We start from the raw sequence: 12,337 nt of genomic DNA on the forward strand, positions 1-12,337 counted from the left end.
GAATGACTAAACCTGTACTTATTTTGTTTCATACTTTTAACTATCAATTAACTTAAACTAGCCCTGCCTCTTTTTGCTCTTTCGTCTGCTGTTTCGAACAGGTCTTTAGATTTACAGTATGTTTTTTCCTGCTTCCATGAAGTAAGAACAAAAATCCTTGCTTGCTTTTATCAGGAGCATTAGGTTGCTTCCACTACTGTGGGACCTGACACAATGCGTTGGGCCCACATCTCCGCAGCGAGCTGTGTCTGAGCAGCAATGTGGGTTCTGCTGAGCAGTGCTGTGTAAAAGCCGAGGTGAAATCCAAATCCCAAGGAACAAAACCTGCTTCATTCTGTGCTTTGTATGTTACTGGCACTGGAGCAGAATGGTGTAAGAAAAACCTCTACTAGAAAAGCTTTGCAGGAAAATGTTGCTCTGTTGCTAAATCTGTGATTGAGGTCAGCTGCGGTGATATTTCAAATGTAGCTTGTACAGCAGAAGGCAATTAGCCAAACATTCTGATAGAAAAAGGACTGGAAATGTCTCAGCCATAGCTTGAAACTGGCTAGCATCAGATGCCCTGAAATATTAATATTCCCTGTAATGCTCCCCTCAGACTGTGTACAAAAATAGTCCCAGCCCTCGGAGAGCTGGAAATGGCTGCTGCATAACTGTGCCCAGCAAGGAACAGGCAGAGCGTGCTCGTGTCACTTAATGCTCTCATTGGGATAACCTGGCAAAGATGTCCTCTTCTTCAATATAATTATCTCCTGGCTGTAGGAGAACGCTAGGTCACCCTGCAGCAGAAGTCACCATGTCCTAGAAAGCTTCCCCTTTCTTTCTCCTAGAAAAAGTGGGCCAGCTGCACGGCACAGACTTGCTGCGCCCTGTCCCTGCAAGGCTCTGCTTTCAGCCTCTTCCTGCTGGTGAAAACCCAGTGCTGACAGATGGAGGCTGTGTGGGGCTTCACTGTAAGCTGATGAATCCTATTTCTTCTTTCCTTAATGGGGAGTGCTTCACAATTGCTTTTGACAGCCCTTACGTGCCAGTTTCGGGACCATTGCTTTGCCTCCAAGTCTGTCCCATATGCTCCATGCTTGCAGGCCTTTTGCTGTCAGGGGCTTGGAGGTGAGCTCTGCGTATCGTCCTCGAGGAAGCAGAAACCCCACTGGGCTCACCGAGCCCCTGCCCGACAGAGCCTCTTGTGCCTAGCAAGGAGGAGATGACACCTCTCGGTGGATCACAAAGTGAAATTTGCTTCTTAATGAAGAACCACCACCTTTTGGAGTAAGAATAACACTCCTCTTTGAGGCTGTGGATGGCGTTTTGGAAGGTGCCTACTGACACTCGTATCCTGAAGGTGTAATGCAGCACACCTCGCCCTGCCTGAAGCTGATTTATTTTCTGCTTGGAGACCTTTGACTTGAAAACTGTTTGGCATCATTTGGCAACTAGACAGCGTTCCTCTAGCTTCATCCATTCTTGCTGCTTTGGTCACGTATATTGAGGATTGTTAGCAAAGACGTTATTTGCCTGTGAGGATACTGAATTATTTCCTTCAGTGTTGTATCATCCTGCAAAGGAGAAGGGGATTTTCTTTCCTGAAGAGAAAGATTTCCTTGATGAGAAAATGCTTTAAAATCAGGAAGGGGACAGGATGACATGCTCCTCACTGTATTTAAAGTACTTTAAAATAGCATAACCTCCTTTAGGGGCTTCACCAGAGGTCCTGTGCTTAGTCTGGATTTCTGTAAGCAACTTGCAACAGGTGTGAGATTTTTGGAATTTGTATTTGCAGAGGCATTTTGACAAAAGCCTGGGGTCATCAGCCTCTCCTGATGGTGTCTTTTCAGGTGAACACGTGGATGCTGAGGAATGCTGTACCTTGTTTGTACATCCAAGACTTCTCATGGTTCAGAAACTTCGTTTAATGCAGCCTCTAACAGTGTTATCAATCACCTGTCCTAAAAGAATCCTCCAGCACTAAAACATGGGAAAACTCCATTTCAAATGCCCTTGTGTTTGAGATACGGCAATGCCTTTAGCACATAAACTTGTCAAACATTTTCCCGGAGTTGTGATTTAATTTGGGGGAAGAGCAGGTTCAGGTGCTGCTGCTCAGTCAGTCACATGAGATATTTTACTTGTTAGTTTGCTGTGACTTTAGTAAGATTTAATTTCTGCTCAGTCTTCTGACATGCAGTGGCAGATGAGCCACCAGGAAACCTCCCTGCTCCTGCCTGTAGGTTTTGCTAGCAGCAAAGGGAACTTCCCTTGTGTAGACCCTTGTGATGAATTGCAGCACCTGGGGGGCTTTTCCTGGAGCTCTCAGATTGGACTTTGACTGGATTAACAGATCAGCACCCAGCGATCACACAGCAGGCCACGTGTGACATAATTAGCAGGCTAGAAAGCGAATGGGCTTTAAAGGTGGTCACTGCAGCACCGAAGCCATCTGCTTAAGTGAAGGTTCAGCTCAGGCAGTCCATTGATCCAGCGTAATCTCTCGTGAGGCATTAGGCTGCAACAGGCTGCTGTGACATGCAAGGGGGACAGCAGTGCCATTATTTATAGACAAATTAATTCAGAATTAAAACCCTCTGCTGATATTTAGGGTGCTGATATTTATTCTGTGTTTTGCTCAGGACTGCCCAATTCACCTACAGCTCCCCTTAAAAATATGTTTGCATACATGCTGGATGAAGCAGTGTTCTGTTGGAGGGATTTTAACTTTTGCTGCATTACATATACCAGCTGTAGTGTCGCTGTAAGGTGTTAACAAGCGTGAAGTGTTCCAGGTCACGGTACATTTACAGACCAAATCTACAATCTCGCTACAAGGAATAATGGCTTGATGCAGCTTTTGGAGCTTTGCATTAAGAACAGGATCAGCACGGAGCCCTGACACAATGGGCAGGTTGTAACCCAGGTCCCTGGCAGCTCTGCTTCAAAGCTGAAGGTACCCACAGAGCCACAGGGACCTCCTGAGCAGTGCAGAAAATGTTCCTCCTGTTCCTGCCCTGGGGAGCACCTGGGCCATCTCAGTCCTGTAGGTTTTTGGTAGATAACTGAAGCCCAATGGTGAGATTTCTCCCTTGTCCCGCTGTGTGCCTGGTGATCCAAGCCTGAGTGATACGCTTGCAGATGTTCAGCTGAGATGTTGGTTGGAGAGAGGTGGGAATCAGTTTTCCTTTTTTAAGTTGGGCTCAATGTGGGAAAGGTGATAGCTTCCAGGGAACTTGTCGCTTATTTGCTGTGCAGATTCTTAAAGCTTAAAATAACTGCCTCTCCACCGAGCAGCTTGTAAATGCAGTTCCTGTTTTCCTTTGTAGCTATCCCTGACATCACTGGCCACAAGCGAAGTGAAAATAAAAACGAGGGGCAGGAGGCACTCATGTACTGCAAGTCTGTGGGCTACCCACATCCTGAATGGGTGTGGCGCAAGAAGGTCAATGGAGTATTCGAGGTAAGGAACTGGGGTAACGGGAATGTATAAATATCCCAAAACTCCCACTAAGGCAGGAAATGACCACCTTAGTTCTAGGGGTGTGCTCTTTAGGGTGCCTTGTAACGTCTCAAAATGTGGTTCCATAAGTCTGAGATGCGGCTGAGCAAAGCTGAGATTTTTTTTAGCAGCAGCAAGTACAAAACTGTTGCACGCCTGTAGCGTTGCTGAGCAAACAGTTGCTTTTTACTTTGCTGCTGGACAAAGTTAGGAGTTGTCCCGAAAGATGGAATGTTGAGGGTCTCTGCTACAAACTGCAGAACACGCGTTATGAAATGTACTTTAAAAATGCATTCAGTTGTAAATTTCTTAAATTGTTTTTCAGTTTTACTGGTTGAGCTCACAAGACTCAATAGGAGGACTTGGCAGTGATATCTATTAGCATTTAAGTGCCCATATTTTTTCCATGTGGCAACCCAACTGTTGAGCTAAAAATTTGATCAGCAATTGGAAGAGCAGAAGAGAAGCTGAAAGTTGCTAAATCCTTCAGCCTGCCTATTTTTACATCTGCCAGAGAAGCAGTAACTTGATTGATAGACGAAGAACAAATATTCAGCAAGTAATAGCGTGGGTTGTTTGCTCACTGTTAAGGGTGAGCTTAATTTTTCATGGGACAGTGATGTATGGGCAGCTTAGCCAGTGCTGTGAGTCATCAGAGTCCTGTGTGTTGCTCTGTCAACTTCCCCACAGGCTTTCTTTCTGGTGAAGTTGATAAATTCATCCAAGATTAGCTCTCAGGAAGGTCAAACCATTGTATTTTGTTCTGTCAGTTTTGCCCCCTATGATTCTTAAAATAAGTAATTCCAGAAATCTTTTTCCAAAATGTGGAAAGAATGTGGGGCCTTAAATTCCAGGTTCTGTAAATATTCAGACTTGGTAGTCTAAGAACAGTGCATGTTTGTTTTAAAAATGTTACAAACACAAGATGTTAACAAGTCTACTGTATCTTAAATAATTAGACAATGCTACCTAATGCAGCGTAGAATAATCTTAACCTGTGCTGCTTTTTTTTTTTTTTTTTTTTCTCTACATAGGAATGATTTTGTCCCCTTCTTGGGAAAGCACTCTCTAGTTCTCTTGTCTGGTTAGATCAGTTTGTTTCATCTTGTTGTGTAGAGGGGAATGGGTTGTAATGGTTTCTTGTAAGGCACGAGGCTGAGAACACTGCAGCATACACGTACATCCCAACCGCTGGCATTTCATGGCTGCTACTGTTACAGCAGGAGAATGCAGCTTGTCAGTCAAGCTGACATGGTTTGTTTTCTTTTTTTTGTTTTGAAACAATTCACTTCAGGGAGGGATATAAAGTGAACACTGGCAGTGGGCTCTGTTGTGTTAAAGAACCAACAGCTTTTTGAGAATCCATCAAATCTTTTCTACTTGCCATGACATGGAAATAAAAAGGAAAAGCCTCGGTGCCAGGACTTATTAAGCTCTCTCTCTTCTCCTCTTCCACCTTTCTTCTTTCATCAGGACATCAACAACTCTTCCGGCAGATTCTTTATTTCAAATAAAGACAACTACACTGAGCTCAGCATCACGAACCTACAGATCAACGAGGATCCTGGCGAGTACCAGTGCAACGCAACCAACCAGATCGGCTCCATGTCCGTCACAACCATCCTCCGTGTCCGCAGCCACTTGGCTCCCCTCTGGCCCTTTTTGGGGATCTTGGCAGAAATTGTTATCCTCGTTGTCATCATAGTTGTTTATGAGAAAAGGAAGCGGCCGGATGAAGTCCCAGACGGTAAGTGTGCTCAAAGCCGCTTGTAAGAGGAGGAAAACATAAAAAGGCAAAGCAAAGCAAACTTATGGAAGGAAAACAGAAGGGGTCTTTGTGGCAGGAAGGATCATCAGCGCAGCTCGTTCAGCTCTGAGCTCTTTGCCTTCTCATCTGTTCACTCTCCAAATCCTAAAAACCCCAGTAAGCCGAGAGGGTCTGAGTGCTGTGCAAAGTCCTAACACTGCATTTCCCCTGGATCTTGGACTGTGGGATGGGAGGGCAATTTTTTGCAATATTTGGAATGTGTTTTGTTGCACGAGGTGGGCCTTGTGCCCCCATCTCTTTCCTACTGTAGTATCCCTGAAATCTTCTATGCCAGCCCACGGAACATAGCGCAGCACAGGGAGAGAGCTGGAAACCCTTTAATCCCTGATGGTGCCTGGATTGGACACTGGGCAGGTTTTGGAAGAAAACACTGCACTTAGAGGGATTGGGACCACAGATATGCTTCAAAAATATCATGTTTTCAGGGAGGGTGGGAGGGGAGGTGGGAGGTAGGGCTCTTATTTTGGTGTGTAACTGAATTAGTAATGTATTTAAGGAATGCTCTGCAAACTCCTGTCCACTGAGTTGTATTTTCTAAAGATTAGGCTATTAGCTTTGATGGTAGCACTGATTAATTACAGCTTTGTTGTGTACCAAACAGCTTAATTGTTTTATCTTTGAACTTCTGCATATCTCCCTCTTTTAAAAATGGGGGAAGGGGCATTTTGAAGCTAAAATGAGTATTTGAAAGAAAAACATTGACAAACAGACCTGACACTCGTGTGACACCTAGTTGCTTATTACTGTGTTTGTCAAGAAAACTTACTCAAGGAATCCCTGTGAGAAACAGCTGGTAATGCCATCTTGCCTGCTGTAGGAGCATGACGTGTCCAGATAATGGAGCAGGTGCTGGGGAGTACATGGAGGGCAAAACGCTGAGTCAGTGTGGGGAAGCACTGAATCACGGGGGCTTTCCTGGGTTGGACGAGCCTGCGAGCACAGTAGGTACCTCCCAAAAGCAGCTGTGTTGTAGCTTGTGCAGCACTGACTCGCCGTTGAGTTGCACAAGGGCTCGGTAACAGCGCAGCAAGATGTTTGCCTTCGGGATGGAAACGTAGGTGCTGAAACAGCAATCTGCTTGTCGAGCTGGGGCGAAAATAACTTCACTGCTCCCAAGCTGGGTTTTAGCGAGTGGAAGAAGAAATCTTACAAAATAGGTAATCAATTTCAGTAGCTTGGCAGAGGCTTGGATCACTTCCACAGCAGATCGAAACTTTCTTAAATAGTGTATACCTAGAGGAAACTAGCTTTTGATCTTAACCACCTCGGTAGCGATTACTAACTGCTTACAGAGCATGCGTTGGGACCGTTCCTAGGTGTGTATCCACCAAACTTGATACTGTGTTGTGCATGTACCTCCGCCAACTAACAGCTTCACGGTTGCTGAAGGGGTTTGTACTGCCGGCAGTTTTTTCTGTAAGTGGCTCTCAACCAGCCCAGAAAACTTCAGATGTATTTGAAAGAATAATTGAATGTTTTCTCGTGCTTCTCACATATTGCTGTACCATTTTGGCCAGGGGGAATCTCACCTCTTTTCTTTTCTTTTGGTGGCTGTTGGTAGTTCCCTGCATTTCCCAAGCTTTCTCTTGGTGAAGTTTCACAAGGACTGAAACGAGGCATCAGCAATTGTAATCAGATATGGAAATAGTTATCGCAAGCAGCATAAACTGGATTTAATCCAGTAGAAATTGGCTTGGACTTGACCAGATTGCAACGCGACAAGCGTGTTAGCACAATTGAGCACACACCAGAGGTGAAGCGTGCATCGGTGTTCGTTACGGGCTTGTTTCAAAGGCTGAAGTTTTCCTGGCTGGTCTGGCTGCTCTTCAGATGCCTGAGGAATTCCAGGCTCATCATCTCTGGTGTAGGTGTCCAAGATGATGAGCCAAGTAACTGAGGTTACTGACTTTGCTTGCTCAGTTCGCTATTCTTTTAAAGGCAGCTAAGCTCGAGTCCTGGAGAGTGATGAAACTCTGAACCGTGTTTTCTCTGCCCACTTTCTTGGAGGACAAAATCCAATACTGAATATTGCAGTCAATAATTACGTATTAGGTTTGCTAGATGAAGAGATGCAATCGGCATCTAAAGGCTGACTTGAGTCCTGTATTTCCTTGGAGACTCTTGTGCTTTCTTTAACTGCATTTGGAGCTTTCCGTGGTACTGTGGTGGGAAACACCCTTAAAGCCGGGGCGTTTTATAAATGCATACGTGAGAAATCCTTGATAGGCTGCTGATTTCCACACTTGAGCGTTTTCTTAATTACTTATTATTATATATTATTCTTAATTCCATTGTTATTTTAAATATGTTGTTATGAAATGCCAAAGTTAACGTTTGATCACAGTGGTGTGTTTATCTGGGATTGAAACTCAGTGTTTCCAAACTCGTGCATCTGCCTCTGTGCTGCAGTGAGCTGCAGCAGGTAACACCAGCGAGCCCACAGTTGAGCCAGCAACTTAAGCAGTTGCCTATCAGAACATTAATTAGCTGCGAGTCTAAGCATCATATTACTTAATATAAATATTATTTGGCATCTGCTGTGGTTTCTTTACAGTCAGCCAGTCTCCCAAATTTTCTTACTGTTGGTTTTGATGCCTTAAACCTTCAGGACAAGGGTTGTGGTTACGCCAGCCCTTGTGCGAGGCTGTGCTGTTAGTGCCTCCTCCTCGCTTACAGGGGCAAAAACTGGTAGCAGAGTAACCTCCCTGCTGCCCCGTCTCGCTGGGATGTGCATTTTGTCCTTGGACTACTCCAAATTTGTCCCTACTCTGAGATTTTTTTAATAGCTCCCCACCATCACCCCGCTCCCCATCGCAGCAGCATAACTCTGGACCCATCAGATCTCCTTTGATCTACAGTAGCAGGCAGAAGCAGCCAAAAAAAAAAAAAAAAAGAACAGACAGCTGTGTTTGAGGATGGATGGCCATTTTGCATGTTCCTTTGGACTGCTGCCTAATGGATCGTTATCATTCGGCTTGGCACGTCCTCCTGCAGGCTGTCCGCTCCTGCTGATAAGGTGTCTGCTGCCATAAACAGCCTAAATGTTGGGGTGCGAGCTCTGACCCGTAGGGCGTTGGAGTTCCCCACCTGAAGGGAGGGAAGGGGGATGTCTCCTGTATCCAGCTGGCCTTTTTTCTCCCTGAGAATCCTCTGATGGGTTGGCTCGAGGTAGGTACCTTTTTGGTACAAAGAAGTGCCCCCAAAGACTTTCAATGGCTGATGCTGAACAGGAGCCCCCACTTGCTAGTGGGGGATGTGACTGGAGAGAAACATTATCTCTGTCCTGGAAGACGTCTGGGATGCTTTCCAGAGCTCTTGGGAACTCTACCTGGCCAGCCAAAATAAAATCAATTGAATTAATTCCCTTTCCCTCTCTCATCTCCGTGTCCCACAGGCTAAAAATTACCTGTCGTAGCGTGCCAGCTACCGCTTCTCTCAGATGGGTAGCAAAGATACCTGCTTGAATTCGGAGCAGTTCTCAGTTTACTGTTCAGTAACACTGCAGAGCAAGGCCACTTAGGTGTCAGAGCTGGGTGGGAAGGGCTCTGTGTTGCAAAAGAGACTTTCCCAGTGCATTTGCTGGCTGCACAAAGTGTTACCGCCCGCTAGAAGCACTGCCAGCCAGAGGAGTGAGGGCGATCCTTTAACTTTGGCATTTCCTGACTGCAGTTTTTTGCATGGACCTTGCTTTTTGTGTTTGGTTTAGTTGCTTCTTCTGCCACAGAACAGGGCTGCTCGGTAGCTCCTTCGCTGCTATTTCCTCCTTCACATAATTCAGGTGTTTATTTTTTATTTTGTCCTGCTGCTGCATAGCAGGAGAAGGAACGTCTGCCCCCATGCAATCTGCATTCCCACCAGCAATGGTGCGGGGATGGCATTAGTGCGCGCCTGGGGCGGGATCTTGCTCCTCGTGCCTGCGGATTAGGGGCTTTCTGGTCCTGCTGGGAGGAGAGGGGGCTGCAGCGAGTATCACCATCAGCCTGCGAGCCCCCTCACTCTCAAATTATGTGCGGAAAGGAGGAAGGGAGGGCAGGCCGCGCTTGAATTTCTGCACCACAAACTGAGAGTTGTGGCTCACTTTACACGTGGTAAAGCGAGCCGGTTGCATTCCGTTTCCAGACAGCAGCTAGGTGTCGTGAAACCAGAGTGGGTGAATAACGTGCAGCTTCCCATGGCTTTTGGTGATGAAAGCTGCATGAACATGGCATGTCGAGGCCAGGGATGCTGGCACTTCACTGCATGCACGGTCAGAAACTGTTCCAGCGGGGGACTGCTGATGCATTTTGCTCAGAACGCAAGTTGCTTGGACTTCCCTTGACAGTAAAAGGGAGCAAATAGCTTTTTCTTCCTCTGTGGTATAGCTTAAGCTGTTCATTTTTGATAGACGTAGTGATCAGTCATTGTGACCTTTATATAGTCTATCAAAGATTCCTAAAGAAAGTGCTTTCTCCTGTTGTTGGATCAAATTAGCACAGATGCTGTTTTAAAGGGTGTGTTCCGGGGTAAGTAGAAAGTAAAAACTCCTTGGCTACATTCCCTCTTAGGAATGTAAACAGTTTTTACTTCAAAATCCATCCTGTGCATACTCCTTAGCTCAAAGCCATGAGGTGACTGGGTTATGATACGTGCTTTTTCATTCTTCCCCTCTCATTTGTCAGCTTAATACAAAGCCTCTCCATAAATGTATTTCTGCTCCTGCTGTGCAGCAGCTCCATCCATATCCCTACATTCTTTCTAATACTCATTTTTTTTCTTGACTTCCCTGTTCCTGCTGTTACTGTAAGTAATTTAAAGAACAAAATGTTTTCACTTAAACGGTTTACCTTGTAACAAGTTAATTTTTGTTTTTTCCTATTACCCACACCTTTCTCTCCCACGCTTAAAATTCACAATGGGGAGAAAACTGTCAGACAGGCACGCTGTGAGATTGTGTAGCTATAAACTATACCTAAACGCAAGCATCGTTGTGTCAGAGCGGTAATGGAATAGCCTGGCTTCTGTGGGCCTTTGTACTAATTTGTTAGATGCTATTAGAGGGTCAGAACTCCTTGAGGCTGATGTAAGTAATCTTGGCCAGAGAGTCGTCATTGCCTTATGCCTTCATTCCATTTCAGAGCAACTGCTTTGACCTTACCGGTGGGTTTTGCGGAGCAAGGTGAGCGTCTCCACTCACCGCTCCCCCCCTCTGTTATTAATGAAGCGAAACAGAAGAGCGTTACTGCAAACCCTGTGTGCTGTGCTGGTAAATGCTGCCTCCAAATCTTTGTGCAACCTAAATTGTCAGTGCGGGTCGTAACGCCCATGTCCCTGCAAACAGCCGTGTGGCAGAAAGCACAGGGTGCTCGCTGGGGAGCCTCCTGCACCTTCCATGAGTTCACTGAAGAATTTGTGTGTTTTTTTTGTTTTTTTTGTTTTTTTTTAAACTTGGGCAAACATCTGAATTCTTACTAAGGTCCTTCTCAGAAGTTTGCAAACCACCGCTGAATTTTCTCTTCCCAGAAAGCACAACCTGAAGCTAGTGTAAATGTCAGAAGTCCCCATCAGTCCGCAGCAGTTGCAGCAGACTGCTTTGCAAGCTGCAGTGGTCGCTCTGTAACACCAGACCGGAGCAGCCACAGATGCTGGCTTTTCCTTTTAAGCATTTGGACAGAAATTGCACATGGGTGTTCTGCTTGGGTGTGCACTGTAATGATGTTTCTGCTCACTACAGGTGTGCAAGGCAGGCCTGAGTGCTGCCATCTGCCAGGGTAAGCAGCCCTGTAAAAGGGGAGCCCTCCACAAAACGCAGCCCCCTTCTCAGCCTGCTGTAGCATGAGTTCTGTTCCCAGACATTTAATGCAAGTTGAAGCCACAGCAAACATATTTGTCATCCCCCCAGAGTTTTTACGTCCAGAAATTTTGCCTAAGAAGATCATACTTGATGCGCAATGCACTAAAGACAGGAGGGATTCTAAACTTCCAGTTCAGAAATCTGCAATTTCAGGGCAACACTAAGCAGATAATCACTATACCTACCTTAATCGTGCATTATATAAACAACGATCTGCTGGAGTCCGCAGGCCCCTCCGAATTAAAAAGCCAACTCCTGGAAAATGAGGGGGTTTAGGTCGGTCAATTATGAAATTACAGCTTCACCTGGCAGCGTTTCAGGAGCCCCACAGGTGCGGAATGGAATGAAGCAGCATACTCAGAGGCTGGTTCTCTGTGGCCATGCATTTTAAATACTGTTGCGATAGAAATCAGTTACTAGAGCAGGTCTTCTGGCATAAAGGTTTTGAGTTATATTGATATTTGTCGGTTACTATGACTTCTTTTTTTTCCCCCCTTCAATTGCATCATACCCTTAAAAAACGGTGGTAAGTGAGAGATCTGCATGCTTTGGAGTTTGTTTAATCTCCGCTTCAGTCTATACAATGCACAAGTCATAATGTTAACACTTTTTCTTAAAACTTCTTCATTCACGTTCACGACTAATTTGGATTTCAGTTTGCTGTTTTTAATCTTTATTTAATCTAATTTTGTACTTATTTTTTCTGTTGTTCTGTTGCCCCCTGATTTCGCTCAGGTTTCGGTCTTTGTCTGTACTGTACTGGGGATGCTTTTTCAGCAGAGAAAAGTCTGACCGGGGTAGTAACGCATAGAGAAATTTTCCTCGGTCGCATTTTATCACCGTTTAGGTTATAGAAGGGGAAGGGGCAAGTGGTGGTGATCCACTGGTCTTAGGCCTTATGCACAATCACAAGTATCCTAATAGGCATTTTTGTTGGATCTTTGGCAGGGAAACTTTTGCTGGCAGCCTTTATAAACGTGAAGCTTTTTTTCTTTTAACACACTAAACTCCCTGTCTGAAATACACATCTAAATATTTTAACTGAGGAGGAAGGAACAATGGTTATTTGGTAGCGAGAGAGAGAGCTTGTATCTTAATGGTGCAGTTTGCTATTTCTGAAGTTCAGCAAAACAAACTCTCAAAGCTGTCTGATGCTTGTAGAAAGCTGAGATAACCGAGTGGTAACGCCGAA

General features: G+C 45.3%; 1 protein-coding gene across 1 annotated transcript in view; it reads left to right on the forward strand.

Annotated features, from left to right (window-relative positions):
- NPTN (neuroplastin) overlaps positions 1–12,337 on the forward strand; it is a 51,041-nt gene that overhangs the window by 35,074 nt on the left and 3,630 nt on the right. Inside the window, exons 4-5 of the mRNA XM_082769028.1 lie at positions 3,315–3,448; positions 4,961–5,234. Of these exons, the coding sequence (XP_082625154.1) occupies positions 3,315–3,448; positions 4,961–5,234 (408 nt within the window). The remainder of the gene's footprint in view (positions 1–3,314; positions 3,449–4,960; positions 5,235–12,337) is intronic.

This window comes from Aythya marila (assembly GCF_965140915.1).
Source record: "Aythya marila genome assembly, chromosome: 11".
Lineage (NCBI taxonomy): Eukaryota > Metazoa > Chordata > Aves > Anseriformes > Anatidae > Aythya > Aythya marila.